Source organism: Lipophrys pholis (genome assembly GCF_963383615.2).
Source record: "Lipophrys pholis genome assembly, chromosome: 14".
Lineage (NCBI taxonomy): Eukaryota > Metazoa > Chordata > Actinopteri > Blenniiformes > Blenniidae > Lipophrys > Lipophrys pholis.
Genome location: NC_137633.1, coordinates 23,390,779 through 23,405,906, shown reverse-complemented (window position 1 = coordinate 23,405,906; position 15,128 = coordinate 23,390,779). Strand labels below are relative to the sequence as shown.

Here is a 15,128-nt window from a genome sequence, read left to right as displayed (position 1 = left end):
GCATTTTTGATCACAAAAAAAAAACTCTTCGCAATATAAATGCAGCTCACTATAACGTTTCCGTTCATCGCCTCAGACTGGCTTTAACTACCGAGCGTATTGACTTCATTATTTCAAACGTCACATAATCGAATAGATCAACCGAGAAAGTGAGGTGATATCTGCTAAAGTGCACGTGATCACAAATAAATGACGTTATCGCCATATCCCGAAGTGATCATTCACATGGAGATCGTGACGGGATCGCATGTTGAGGTGTTGCTGTGCAGCTCTCACCTTCACCCTGTGGTCCGAGTCCACAGAACAGTGAACTCTTAAATGTCATACTTGAAGGTCCTCATGGGATTTTACCTCGAACTCGGGCCGGAAATCAGTCTTTAGCCCACATGACGTGAAAACCCAAAAGAAAAACGTGAATATAGTTTTTTATTTTTACATCCTCAAAGGAGCCTTTCAGGTCAGCAGCCCGAGTCCTGTGAGCGTCACTGACAGTGTTTGTTTGCATGGAGAGTGCGCCATCTATCGGCCAGTTGAAGCTCTGCAGGTGATGACCTCTCAGTGCCTCCATCATGTTTTCACCGTCAAACTCACCCGATCAACGACTGTGACTCCAGTTTACGCAGCTAAAGAAAGAACATCAGGCGACATCGAGGGTCCAAAATGTTTATTGATCCATCAAACAGCCTAACGGCAACTTTAGAGCACTATCAGAGAAACATCCAACAACACACTGAACCACCGTCACATCTCTACCTCAAAACTACACTAAACACTGCACCACCTTCTAACAGACTACTTTATCTAATGTGTAACAGCACTAAACACCAAATCAGGAACACACACACACACGGGAGTGAAATCACTCGACCTTTTTTCATGAAATGAGAAAGTGACAAACATTGATTCGGTGACATGAAAGTGTGATTATGAAGATTTGAAATCCTGCAGTAACTCCGTCTAACACATCACGACACCACCAGCAACTTCAACAACAAACTAACACGAGGAGTCAAACGTCTGGCCCGGGGGGCCAGGATCCACCCGGGGGCCAGGAGCCGCCCGGGGGCCGCCAGGATGGGCGGATATTTTGGCCTTGTGTAAAAAAACAAAACGACTGCTGTTTGCGATTCAGTCACATGGATCAAAACACTTCAAATCCTTTCTAAGTCGATACATTTAGAACATTTTTCAAGCTACTAACAGTGAAATACGAGTAATTTCTGTCACTTTCCAACACATTTAAATGGATAAAAATATCAGTTTTAGTTCTATGTCTTTGTTTCCATCCTAATGCATTTCATTCTGCTCGTTCTCAGTGAATCAGTTCTAGAAAGAGTTGAACTGTGACTGTGGAAGGGACTGAATCAGAAACAAAGCAGCAGATTTGATTTCTCATCTTTCAAAGGACAAAGGTTTTGTACATTTTAATGTATTTTGTATCCGAAGCTTCAATAACTATCGAATACTAATTAGAATTTTTCACTCTGGACCAAACTGAAGTGAGAGTTTGACTCTAACGTGACTCTCAAGAGAAGAGAAGACATGTTTGTTTCAGAGGACGCTCTCCCGCTCGTCTCCCAGGCTGATGGTGCGAAGGTTCTGGTTGTGGTGGACGGTGCTGCTGCTTCCCGGAGTGATGATGACCGCCGCCGGCAGGTCGCTGCCGGAGGACTCGATGGCGTTGGCGCGCTGCAGACGGCTGTTGTTGGTGATGTTGGTGTCGCCCGGGCTGCTGCTGTTGTTGTTGAGCGTGGCGTTGCTGGCGGTGCGGTTCAGGTTGCCGTTCCCGCCGGCCGGCCAGCCCTCATCGGGGCTGCTGGCCATCAGGCTGGCTTCGGAGGCGGCCTCGGAGCAGATGGACATGCGAGCCACGGTGGCGTCCTGGAGGCCGCTCAGGCTGCTGGGGAGGGCGCCTCTCTTCTTCACCAGCCCCTCCAGCTCCAGCTCCATCAGGCTGGGCTTCAGGGTGTCGCCCTCCCTCATGGCGTCCTCCAGAGAGGGGTCCGACGAGCTGGCACTGGAGCGCATGTCTGAGTCGGAGGTGTCCTTCTTGTCCAGGAGGGGCTCGTCGAGGAAGCCCAGCTTGGTGTCGGGCTGAAGGCCTTTGTGGGGGGGGCAGCCACCGACGCCGGGCTCCCTGTGCAGCAGAGGTGTTGTGTTGTCGGCTTCTTCTGGGCCAGAATCATCGTCGTGGGGCAGCTTGTGGTAGTAAGGCCCCACCCCCTTCTTCCTGGAGCCGGGGGTCTTGGAGGAGGCGCTGTGGTCCAGACGCTCGTCCTCCTCGCTGATGGGGTCCAGAGGCTGAGCCTCGGCTCCGGTGGAGAAGTCTGTGGCATCGCTGCTCTTGGAGCCTCTCTTGGTGAAGGACTTGCGGCCGTCTTGGTCAGTTCCTTCTTTGGCCTGAAGAGAGAGAAGAGGCTTCAGTGCAGGAACATAAAAATATACCCTATCCAAAGTGGTCTGTGTCTGAGAGGCCCCAGAAGAGGGGATTCCTGTCCCCCACCCCAGTGCCAAGAGAAACAAAGAGTACGAGCCAATAATTAAGAAAGCAAGAAGCAGTGATCTCCACTTTCCCAGCTCAGACTCCAACGCTCGCCATCGTAGAGGCGGAGAAACATTTCAAACGTTTCTGAGCGAACCGGCTGACCTCAGAAGTATGTGAACACAACTAGAAACCGACAACCACAAGCTATTTTCCTATAATACGACTGTGGGAGTTTAGACTGAGCTACTCCTGCTGTCCGGGACGCCGTCACCCACCGCCTTGTCCTCCGAGCCGGCGGCCTGCAGGAACTGTCCGGGGTGGGGCTGCACGGGCCGCTCCCCCCCGCCGCCTGATAACTCCAGCTGGGCCATCTGAGCGATGTACTCCCTGTAGGCGTCCCGGTACTCCGCCTGCTGCTTGTCCGTCAGCTTGAGGATGTCGGAGGATTCCTGGGAGTTGAGGCTGGACATGCTGGAGGTGCGGTGGTTCACCACCTGAAGGGACGAGAGGCGCAAACACAACGTTACACCGAGGACACGCCAGCCGCGACGCGGCTGGAACCTGCCGCTCTGCAGCCACACGTGGCTCTACAGCCAACTGAGACTCTACGGCTCCTCTGTGGCGGCTCCATGGAGATTTCACTATATCATACGGCGTGGAGGCTCAGCCTCGGTGGGAATGCCGTGATGTTCCAGACACGTAGCAATTAAACCAGTTCCAGAGGTAGAGTTTCTTCGAGTTACGTTTTAATTTTTAATCCAAATTTTCTGGGAGCTGTGGGTCGGTGGCAGCAGGGTAACGATAAGAACCATGTGGTTCCCAGCTCCCACGACTCGTCTTCACCTGCGCTCAGCATCATCTTTATCCTACAGCTTAAAACCCATGTGACTGGGAGGCCACAGTGCAACACTCCCCCTAGTGGTCAAAAATATTAATAAACAAGACAAAATAACGGAAACTAAAGTGTGACTAAAAATGTCTCCATACAGAAAGAAACATTTTCTACTATTTTTTATTTTATTTGCACAAACTATTTTCCCAAAAGGCCTCTCGGATTATAAAGGGATAAAATGACTAAAAACGGTTTAGAAACTAAAGTGGATGCAAAGCTAGCAATGCTGCACGGTTAAAAATGGGAAAACGGCAAGAAAAGGCTGAAACTGAAAAAAAGTTAAATCATCAAGAGAGTAAAAAAATGCAGTAAAAGCTAAAAGAGCTAAAATGGCAAGAAAAAAAAAACAGTTGAAAAGATAAAAATATTTAACAGCTAAAACGATTGAAAAATGTAAAAAAGAAAAAGAAAAGAAAAGAAAGAATGGCTAAAACAGCTGAATTCTTTCAAAAGAAAAAGTTAAAATGGCTGAAAATGTGATCAAATGTAATTCATTCCCGAATTACATTGTAAATTTCATAATTGAAATGTAAGATACAGTTTTTATTTGTATAACAAAATTAAACAAACTACGCTGTGAGCCTAGTTTTCTTCATTTTAACTTTGTCTGATGCAAAGTGTTGAAAACGGCTCTTTTCATGAAGATTACAGACGTTTCAATGTGGAGATTTAAAAAAAAAAAAATAAAATCTAAAATATTTAAAAATGTTCAAAAAGATCATTTAGAAAAGGATCTCTGATGAAAGGTTTAAAATTCAGTTCATGTTAACGTATATATGTAAAACTGTGTGCATTCATATGTCAATGTATTGAAGACCAAATTAAGCATTCTGGGTTTATAATGAAAACGAGGAATTATTTTATCTAAAATAAATATAAAATGTCAGTTTGACATATTCTGTAAATTGTTCACAGTGATTTGATGATTCATGTGAAATTCTGACCTATGTTCAAAATGAAATCTTGTTCAGTGGGGGCGGGGATATTTAATTTCATGAATAAATCTTATTCCTCAGAGAGAAAACGTGACATTAAAGTTCAGATTCTTAGAAATCAAAATGTTAAAAGTTCCTGTTATCTTCAGGTTCATAAACAGTTTATATTTATTTCATCACTGCTCTGCACATCAAATTAATTATGATCAGAATTGTTGAATTATGCATTTCATTAATAGTGTGAGTACATAAATTTGTGAATCTTTGATTATAACTTTGATTTTGAAGCAAGCGAGTTTTTAGACATTTGGAATATACATGTAATATGTAGGATAATTCACATGTTTTAATAACAGAAATACACACCTGAAGCGATCAGCAGAATTCAATACAAACTGCATGGTGATGAAATGATTGACGTGTATTAATGCAGTTTAAAGATGAAAGTGACAAAGTTGAGTGTGAGAACAGACAGATGTTTGGAGATTAAATTCTCTCGGCGTGTTTTTAAGGGCGTGTTCACATTTCCCCGTTTGATCCGGACCAGAGTTCTCTTCAGGGACTTTCTGGGGGAAGCCCGTTTTGTATAAGGTCTTTAAAAATTCCCCTGAGCTCTGATCGGGATCTAACAGGCGTCTCTGGTCCCCTTGAAAACGTGGGTCTCGGTTCTCGTATCTGCAGACTTTCCAGCGGGCGGGGTGAGAGGATGTGGAATAGAGCGCAATGCATTATGGGTATTAAACAAACAAAGCAAATCAGAAGAAGCAGACACAGAGAGACAAAGTTGCAAAGGATCTCGCGGGCAGACGTGGAGTAGCGAGGAAGACTCATTAATATCTGGTCTGAAGACTACATATCGGGATTGTTTGTGGCTACCCATTAGCCACGAGGTAATTAGCCTCGCCACCACTGGCGGGACTTCCACTTTCAGTCCTGACCAACCAATGAGCCGTGTTTCCCTCTGGTCAGTGTTTGTTTCAGGTGACTGCGCCACCAAAGGAGCAGTTGATGTAATTGCATGGCGTTCTCCAGGCGGTTTGATCCGGTCTCAAAACGCAGCGTGAACTCAAGCCGAACCAAATGAAGGTGTGAAAATCCCTCCCGCCACACACACACACACACACACACACACACACACACACACACACACACACACACACACACACACACACACACACACACACACACACACACACACACACACACACACACACACACACACACACACACACACACACACACACACACACACACACACACAGTGAGGAAGACTCACCGGCCAGTGTGTGTTGCTGCTGCGTCTGGGAGGCTCGTCCAGCGCGACGCTGCTCAGCTCCTCGAAGCTCAGGTTCAGGCTGAAGGCCGCAGAGTCGTGCTGGACCGAAGCCGCCGCCGCCAAGCCCGGCACGCCGCCCTGCTCGCTCACAGCCCGGGACTCGTCCTGCAGCGCGGCCTGACTCTCAGCCAGCCGCTGCTCGATCACCTGGAAACCGGGAAGCAACAGGAAGAAATATTTCAGCTCAAAAGCTCCGGGGGTTTAAGGTTTTGAAGCAATTTCTACTCATATAAGTCACCGTCTGTCTTCGGCAAAGTCCACACTTCATGAACCTAATGTTCCACTTTCACAACACAACCATGTTTATCTTTAATGATGAAAACATGTTTCATAACAATTCTGGATATTTCACAGCAGTTTCTCAACACAAGTCTAAATGATGGGAATTTTAAATTCCGATGTCAATTTCAACATCATTTATACTTTTTACACTTTTCTTGTCAGAGTAACACTCTGTCTTAATGTCACAGCTTCTTCCTCTTTTGCAAGCCCCATCAATGCTTCTTGGTCCAATATTAAAAATGTCCTACTTTGTACGTGTCTGAAATCAGCTGGTGGTCTAACACATTAACCTTTTAGTGAAATAAGTTTGGCCTCTTCGTTTCACCAGAGTATGACTTATAGGAATTGATGCGGTCGTCCAAAAGAAAGAACTACAGCTAACGACTGGATGAATCGAGTAAGTCATGTTTATTGAACTTTTACTGGCAAATGAAACATGGTATTGTAGGACGAGAGTATTCAGTGATGTATAAACGCTCTGTGTAAATGGGACTGAAGCATATTGTGTACATGTGGGCGACATGGATGCATGACATCACCCAATACTGGCGGTGCTTTTAAACTTGAGAACTTTATTGTTCCACTGCCAGAAAATCAAGAAACAACATAACTACGTTATAATCGATTAGTTTCGTCACTGCTTCGATGCAGAATCGTCCACATCCGCATTGCAAGGCATCGTAGAAAGGAATACATTAAACACCCCTGGTCTTTACACGGAGCCATGAGGCCACAGGACTTCCTGCTCCTGCTTCAGACTGACGTTGAATGGAGCGGAGCAGTGACACGTGTTTGTGATTTCAGCCCATCGGACTCCTGGCTGCCTGACTCGCGCCCTTCTCGTAATACGGATTATAAAATCCCCGTCCCAATGTCTTAGTGCACCGCAAGATGTCTTATTATGAGAGTGTCCGGGCTGGGTTTGGAATAACCCGAGCCCACATGTATCATGAGGAGGGGGCTGGCAGCGCCGAGGATCTGTAGCGTATCACACACTGAGCAGACTGGAGGGATTTAAAGGAGAAAAATGCAGGATTTACCAACTCTTCAGAAGTAAAAGGGCCAGGCTGAGGTTGATAATAGTGTTGGTGGACTAATGTTTGCCTGTTTCACAGGTCTGAAACTTTCATGACCAAAACTGCCCCCCCCCCCCCCCCCCCCCCCCTTTTTTTAACCACTTTTCACAAAATCTAATTAATCTGGAGCCACAAAACATGTTTAACCTTTAAAATGAAGGTAAAAGACATTTATATTTGCAGTTCAGCGACATACAAAAAGTGTATTTTCATATTTATCATATCTACATTTAGGAAGTTAACTTTCACAACTGTCATTTTATTCATTTCGTATAGAGATTTCATAACATTCCAACTTTTACATTTCTTTTCAGTCAGATTTCAAAGTGGTCTCACCATTCCCCTGAAAAGCTGCCAGTCACCAAAGTTCATCTCCATCTCTTTCTTTAGCTCATCCAGGTTGCAGTGAGTCAGAACCCGGCCGTTGATATTGGCCTGAAACAGAAAAGTCCACCGATTCATTCAGTTCATCACAGCGTGATCGCAGCACGTTACAAGACAGGGCTGGAGAAGAAAAGACTTTTCCACCAGGCACTGAACTCTAAGGTGCTTGTACCTTCTTGACGGTGGCCATGTACTGAGTCAGCATGGAGGCGTCCAGTCCGTCGACCTGCCTGAGCCGCTCACACACGGCCTCAGTGCTCAGAGAGCTGAGCAGGACCGCAGGACAGACCTGCACCGGAAACACACACCGTGAGATCGGGAAGCACAGATTCACACAGTTTTGGTCACGCAGTGTCACTCCTCACACTGATCAGGACAAACCGAACCGAGCAGCACGGCTGGCAGAAAGACGAGCAGGCACACAGTCGCTCTGGAAGTAAACAGCTCTGCACACACACCGTTACCTGCTGTTATTCGCTTTCACTCTGTATATAGAGGCACATTAAGTGTGTGGAGTCTTTGAGTCTGAGCCTCGACTGGCCCAGCGGCCTGCTGATTCTCAGTCAGTGTTTCACACTGAGCCCCCCCCCCGGCTTTGTTTCTGGTTTCAGAGGAGAGCTCAGCCGGACCGGCGGTACTTTGTTAGAGAAAAAAGACGTTCAGATGCAAACGGACTGTGTGGAGGGTGAGGATGGAGAAAGTCACAGTGATGCTCTACTGCAGAATGAAACCAGCAGTTCTCAAAGTGTGGCAGCAAGCCACATTTTATAGTTTTAATTCATCTTCATCACACTTTTTTGGTGATGAAAGTGTGTGTTTGAAAAGGTCATTTAAGCTTCCATGGAGCCTCCAGACCCCCAGGTTCCTGTAGAGACTCTGCTGCCCTCGACCCTACACTTTGAGAACCGCTGACTTACACTATGTTAATGACGGTGAAAACTACAACGGGAGCTTCAGCTGTGTTTAATGTAACCTGGAAACAGATTAATAGAGTGGTAAGGTGCACAGAGCAGCCATAACATTAAGACCAGTTCACAGCTTCATGAGAAAGTGAAGTGAATCTTTACACTTCATCATTTTTCTGCTTTTAACGCGTCGCATTTAAGACAAAAAGTTCTGTTGATGCACATTATTTGTTGTAGAAGTGACCGAGGAGAATCACTCATCATTACATTTACAAGAGGGGGAGAAAAAGCATTTTCTGTCAGTTCTTTAAGGGTAGCTATTTTTCTGTTCTATCACAAAATATCTTTACAGCTTTTTCTTACCGAGATGCATATCAGGCGAAGATGTGATAGTGATCAGCATCATTTGATAAATATACACTAAAGTTCTGACTTGAATGTCTCTGAGATTTGCTCCAAGACTGAAATGGTGACGTTTCTTTTTTTCCCCTAATCTATCACACACGTCTGCAGTTTGCATCAGTGGAGTTTCAGAAGCGCAGCGGTTTTAATTTCACTTTGTTTTTGTGGTTTTGAGTTCTACCTTGAGAAAAAAAAAAGTCAATTATTTGCACAGTCTTTGTGAATATATTGTAATTAATAACATGTTTATATCATATTTAAATATGTGTTGCACTGAATTTGCATCTTGAAACATAACTGAACACTGTTCAGTCCGTGTTTTGTCAAAATCACGATTATGATAACTGATATATCGTACAGGCCATGTTAAAATAATTGGTAAAATCTACGTTTTCATGACAAAATTCTATTAAATTATCAGTATGTCTCCATTACTGCTTGTCTAGAGAGACAATCAGTGTTTGTTTACCTGGCCTGTCAGTGGTCATAATGTTCTGGCTGACTAGTGCACGCCTCTACAGCATGCTGGGTGAGCAATGTAGGAGTTAGAGGTGATGTGTAGATGATGAAGCACAGGATGTGAAAACAAAGGTGTACCTGCTTGAGTTTGTAAGGCAGCGACTTTAAATGCTTGACGAGGAGACAAAGAGAAGCAGACAGAGCAATCAGACACAGAACGGAGCGACACGAGCATGAACTCCAGTCTGTGCAGCCGGGCTGGAACCTGTGCAGGAGGGAGGCAGGAGGAGCACGTGGACGGGCTGACAGCACAGAGACACATGTTGAACTCATCACGAGGAGACAGCACAGACATTCATCTGTCTGAGGAGGAGACACCAGCCTGGAAGACAAGCGCCTGGTGGAAGCTGAGCTATTAGAGCGGCGGATTCTGTTACAGCCGCGATCGCTGCAGACACAACGGATAGAGACACGGAGGGAAAACCCGGAGATCCAACGAGACGCCTTCAACTCGGCAGAAGTTCATGTTGAAGGATGTGGCAAACATGGTTGCCACCCATTCTTTAATAAATAACCCAATCACCACACACTGCTGCACTGTCCTCCGCCAGTCACCCGGTGTACAGGCAGCACTGGAGGGTGTGTGTGTGTGTGTGTGTGTGTGTGTGTGTGTGTGTGTGTGTGTGTGATAAGGCTGTAATTACAGCTGGGCTGAGCTCAGGGCTGGGCAGGAGGATGGGGAAGAGGAAACAGAGCTCTGTGAAGGAGGAAGCATCTTGGTAAGGAGATAAGCCCCACTAGCACTGCGCCTATTGTCAGTGTGCGAGTGCGTGTGCGTGTGTTTCTGTGTGTGTCTATTTCTGTGTGTGTGTGTGTGTGTGTGTGTGTGTGTGTGTGTGTGTGTGTGTGTGTGTGTGTGTGTGTGTGTGTTTTTTTGTGTGTGTGTGTGTGTGTGTGTGTGTGTGTGTGTGTGTGTGTGTGTGTGTGTGTGTGTGTGTGTGTGTGTGTGTGTGTGTGTGTGTGTGTGTGTGTGTGTGTGTGTGTGTGTGTGCGTGTGCGTGTGCGTGTGCGTGATGCGAGGCCTAGCAGTTGCTCTGTTGGTAATCCCAGCAGCCAGAGGAATCCATACTCTTTCTTACACCAGCGAGGCAATTACACCGGGCATGGGCTGCTTACACGCTCACAAAGAGTCGCACACAAACGCACACATTTGCACGTTAGCAGGTTTGTGCAAATACATTCACACGTGAGCGTGACACAAGGAGATTAAGAAGGAATTGAAAAAGCGGATAAAATGTGGGAATTTACACGGCGGAGGAAGAAGATGTGAGGAACAAAAAACCAGGACAGTGACGATGGCGGGGATTTAAATAAAAATTAAAGACGGAAAAATACAGACAGATAAGAGATATTGGGGGAACATTACACAGTAATCTATATTTAAATCTTTCACAGGGCTCCTCTAAACTCTTGCTGGCAGAGCTCTGATAAGTGGCTTTGTGGAGCAGAAATCTCCTGAGCAACGTTATCATCAAACTGTACTAATGGCAGCGGCTTTCTCTCAAATGTGACGACGTCTGGACACACAACTTCTGCTTTTTGTCTGCATTCTTCACACAAAATCACACCTTTCTGTCCCTTCACTGAATGAAAGTCGTTTAAAAAAACAAGTCCATCACTCACTTCTTCATCTTTTATAATCTGCAGTTTTTGATCACACAAAGCTTTCAAGAGAAACTATTTATAATATAATGGAGACTTAGACGTGCTGCTGTTTTCAACAAAGTGAGGGAGGCAAACTCAGTCTCTGCTTACAGAATAGAAAAGAATAGAACAGAGTGATCAGGATTAGAACTTTCCTTCCAGGGGCTGCTTCAGGCCACTCTGGAGCATTTACGAGTTAAGTTGCTGTAGGTTCAGACTGCTGGAAGAACTTTTTCTCTTCCTTTCTCTCCCTATGATTACAAAGGATGTTCTTCAGATTTTATAAGTCTGGATGTTCTGCAGGTTTCTTCCATCCTAAAGGTCTACAAGCTTGTGATTCCTGGAGTTTTCTCTGGGACTATAAAAATAAAACTGAACTGAACACTTTATGCACTTTTTGATAGGTAGTAGCAGAAAGCCACAGTCACACTAGAAGAAGCGTCTGAAATATTCAGGCCTCGTAGCAGGGTAATGCTCTGGCAATAATTCTGTTTCTACGTCCGTCCCTCCGGCATCCGCTGGGGGTGGAGTCTTCCCATCTGGACTCTTGGAAATACTCTTGTCTCAGGAGTTGTTGGGCCTCGCGCTGGCCGGGCCAGTATACTTATATTTCTGCAAACTCATTACCATTGGTCAGTTTCCACTGCCTTCTTTGGAGTTACAATAACAAAGTTGCAGTTGCTGTATACACAGAAATACTGATTAAATATAGTTTTTAGTAGAGGTTCAACGGGAGCTCGAGCTAAACATGGCTTACTCCATTCAGTCAAGCCACGCTGCCCCAATAAATTCAGTTTTTATGTAAAATCAAACATACGTGTGCACGTGTTCATGCAGCATGAGAAACCCGAGATTGATGATAACAGACTAACTACTTCCGCGTTAACTCTGTTCCACCTCTGTGTCCGTCTGCAGTGGGTAGGAGTTAGCGTGTGTGCTAAAGTCAGAATGGTGCAGAAGGAAGACCTGAGTGATGCAAAGTGATTCTCAATCATTCTAAGCTCATAACTTCACCTCCGGGAAGTAATCGCAGTGCTCAAAGTAACTGAGGAGACAAATAAAAGCAGTGCTGATGCAGAATAAAACTATTACCAGTCAATGTGCTGCTGTTACTTTACTTACAAGTCCACTGACGTCCTGGGGTTGACCGGGTGGTTTAAAGGAGGGGCGCGAGGATGGGGAGACATGGTGGGAGTAATGCCGTGGCAGGTGATACACATGATGAGGGAAATAAGGCTAAAGAGGGAGATGGAAGGAATGTGGGGAGGCAGATGGGGGAGAGGAGGCAAAACAAAATAAAGAAATCATAAAACATCCCAGCTCATGCAAACTTAAAGATGAAACTGAAAAAGACAAAACTAGGATTTATGTTGACCCGTTTTTCATGAAAATCTCTCCTCACACTGTGACGCACACAAGCACATAAAATAGACCAATCAGCCATAACATTATGACCAGATGCTGAATATCTTCTCCTGCTGAAATGAGCCTTTGAATTTGAAGGAAATACAAGAACAAAAATAGCTGTGCTTCATTATTTTTATAATTTTTTTCATTCCTATAGTGTCTGTGGTGTTTGTTTTACCAAAGTATCACTTCCTCAATGTTTCGGCACAAGTGTTGCATTTTTCTTTCAAGAAATCAAACTACAGAAAGTAACCCAATCAATTCACACATTATTTAAATAATTTTTCTGCACATAAACTTTGATGACAAAATGTTGCCTGGCTGCTGATAGTTCACTCATACCTCACTCATTAACAGGATGAAGCAGACAGTGGTGAACGTCAGTGAGAGAAATGTTATGACTGATTGGTTAAAACTCACATATACTGAGGAGTATGGCTTTTCTTTGGGGGGGTGGGGGGGTGGGACATTATTGAAAATACATCAACTTCTTTAATAATTTCATGAGGGGTGTCAAACATGCAGCCAGCGGGCCAAAACCAGATCACCAGACAATCCACGCTCTGGCCCTGCATGATGCCACTGCAAAAAGTAAAAACTACAAAGAAACATTGCTGAATTCAAAGTTATGGCTTGCTCAGTTTTAGAAAGTCACTCGACATGTCGTTGACTCCCCAGCGTGTCCAAAAGTCTGTACTGGAGGGTTATTATGCGACAGTTCCTGGTTTGTGGCCCCTGAACTGAAGTGAGTTTGACACCCCTGAATGATTGACAGCAGGTGACACTTCAAACTGCAGAGAAACCTGAAGAACTTTTAAAGCTCCACGGCTCTGCTCTCTCACCCGGTTGTAGAAGGGGTGCTGAGGGCCCGTCATCCCACTGAAGTAGGCACTGTGGGGCTGAGGAGGCAGCGAGCCAGCGAAGGAGCCCGTCGGGGAGCAGGCGGAGGTCTGCTGGCCGTATCCCGACTGCGGCCGAGGCGCCGCCTCCTGCAGGGGCATCGTCGGGTAGGTCACGCCCCCGATGTGCATCTGCTCCCGTGCTGCACGAACATCTGAGAGAAAGAGAAAAAAAGGACGTGTTTATCTAGAACAATGATGATCATGTCTCAGCTACGACCTCAAGATCCTTCACATCTGCCCACACAGCAGTAGTTTAGCTCCATTTCATCATTTCCACAGTTGAAACCAGCAAGTTTCACGACAAAAAGAGGTTTATTTCACTTTACACCAAACTAAATTCATCTGGAGAATGAAAACATGTTTAACTTTTGGAATGAAGACAACATGGCTCATTAGGAAAACTGTAGCTGAGGTTTAATTTAGGAAGCGTCATAAATAATAGACATTTTATCACATTTTTAGCAATTTTTTGTGGATTTATCGATTTCAGCCATGTGCAATGAAAGCTGCAATTTTGTGTCATTTTAACCCTTTTAGCCACTTTAGTTTGTGCCGTCACTTTATCCATTTACATTTGTATAGCCCGTTCACCCATTTTCGTTATTCTATTTCATTTCTTTTCTTTTTTTTTTTTTTTTTAGGCTCCCATCTCCTTTATTTATAACTGGAGCCATTTGAAAGACAGTCTGGTGTATTATTGAAATGAAACAGAAAAAATTGACTATATACATATTATTCAGTGAAAACTTCATGAATCCACAACAGGCGGGCTGTAGAGCCACGAGAGAGGGGCTGTAGAGTCACGTGTGGCTGCACAGCTGCAGATAACAGATCTGTTGTTTAGAAAATTGTGAACGCAAAGAGAAAAGTGAGGCGTCTCAACTCAGAAAGCTGTGTTGTTAAACAAGAACGTTGTTCCTGAACACGTTCTTAGTCAAAATCGAAGACAATCAAACAACTAAATGCTGGAAAGAAAACGAGCGCAGATGCGACGATTACCACGACCTTCAACTGTGAATTCCATTCTCACTTTGATTCCTACTACGGTGTTTGCTCACAAACAGCAGGCGTGCTGATATTCTGTTTTCCAAAAGAGATGCCAGCAGCCACGTGACCACTCTGGCACATGGAGCCCTTCAGTGTCCCCGACAAACAAACTCAACCATGTAAACAAACACAGCAGACCACGTGAACCCGGACATCATCTCATGAGCGCTTCGCCACAATTGTTTTCATATGAATCGATTGTGCTTGGAGAGCAGTGGAGTGGGAGCTGAGTGGGGAGCTTTGGTAAAAAGCTCCCAAATTAAAGTTAAATAGGCCTGAAGACAGAACAGAGTGGCTCTGTGTGGCTGGAAAGAAAGTTAGAGAAGCAGGCACCAGAAAGTCTCCTGGTTATACAAGTGGCTGCTGAGTGACACGCTGAGCGAGACCCCGTCCAGCCCGGGAACACAATGGACGCCTTATGATGTGAGTCAGGCTCATGGGCGGGTATCAGCGGCAGCACCGCCCACCGGCTGGCCGCAGGACGGCGGCCACCGAGGACCAACTGGAGGAGCGATGACTGGTCACCTTCCGCTCCCCGAAGACATGTGTGGAGGTGGAAACACCCACACACAATCCCTGAGCGAGCACACGCTCACGCACGCACGCACTTTTAAATGAGTCCTGCACTTAGATTCTGGTTCAGAACCACATGACTCAAAGTCAATGGAACAGACTGTGTGTGTGTCTTCTGTGCTCTCATAACGCGATGATGCAGCAGCTTCACACTCGCCGTCATTGACACTCTCGGACACGCTGAATGGACGCTGACGCACGCGAGTGAGAGTACAACACCGCTCTGGTTACAGTCCGATATTCATGCTCTCTTACATCACCGCGTCTACAAACTGTGAAATCCGCAGCCTCACAGGCAGATTGGTGAAGAATATTGTCCTGATCCCACAGCGCTGTAGT

The 15,128-nt window shown here is 45.5% G+C and overlaps 1 protein-coding gene across 1 annotated transcript in view; it reads right to left on the bottom strand.

Moving 5' to 3' along the window:
- Positions 1–649: 649 nt before the first annotated feature.
- The window catches only part of kidins220a (kinase D-interacting substrate 220a), a 60,759-nt gene continuing 46,280 nt past the window's right edge, over positions 650–15,128 (bottom strand). The window contains exons 25-31 of the mRNA XM_080479710.1: positions 13,110–13,321; positions 11,983–12,096; positions 7,563–7,679; positions 7,343–7,441; positions 5,589–5,795; positions 2,761–2,979; positions 650–2,400 (exon numbers count right to left, since the gene is read on the bottom strand). Of these exons, the coding sequence (XP_080335836.1) occupies positions 1,552–2,400; positions 2,761–2,979; positions 5,589–5,795; positions 7,343–7,441; positions 7,563–7,679; positions 11,983–12,096; positions 13,110–13,321 (1,817 nt within the window). The 3' untranslated portion in view covers positions 650–1,551. The remainder of the gene's footprint in view (positions 2,401–2,760; positions 2,980–5,588; positions 5,796–7,342; positions 7,442–7,562; positions 7,680–11,982; positions 12,097–13,109; positions 13,322–15,128) is intronic.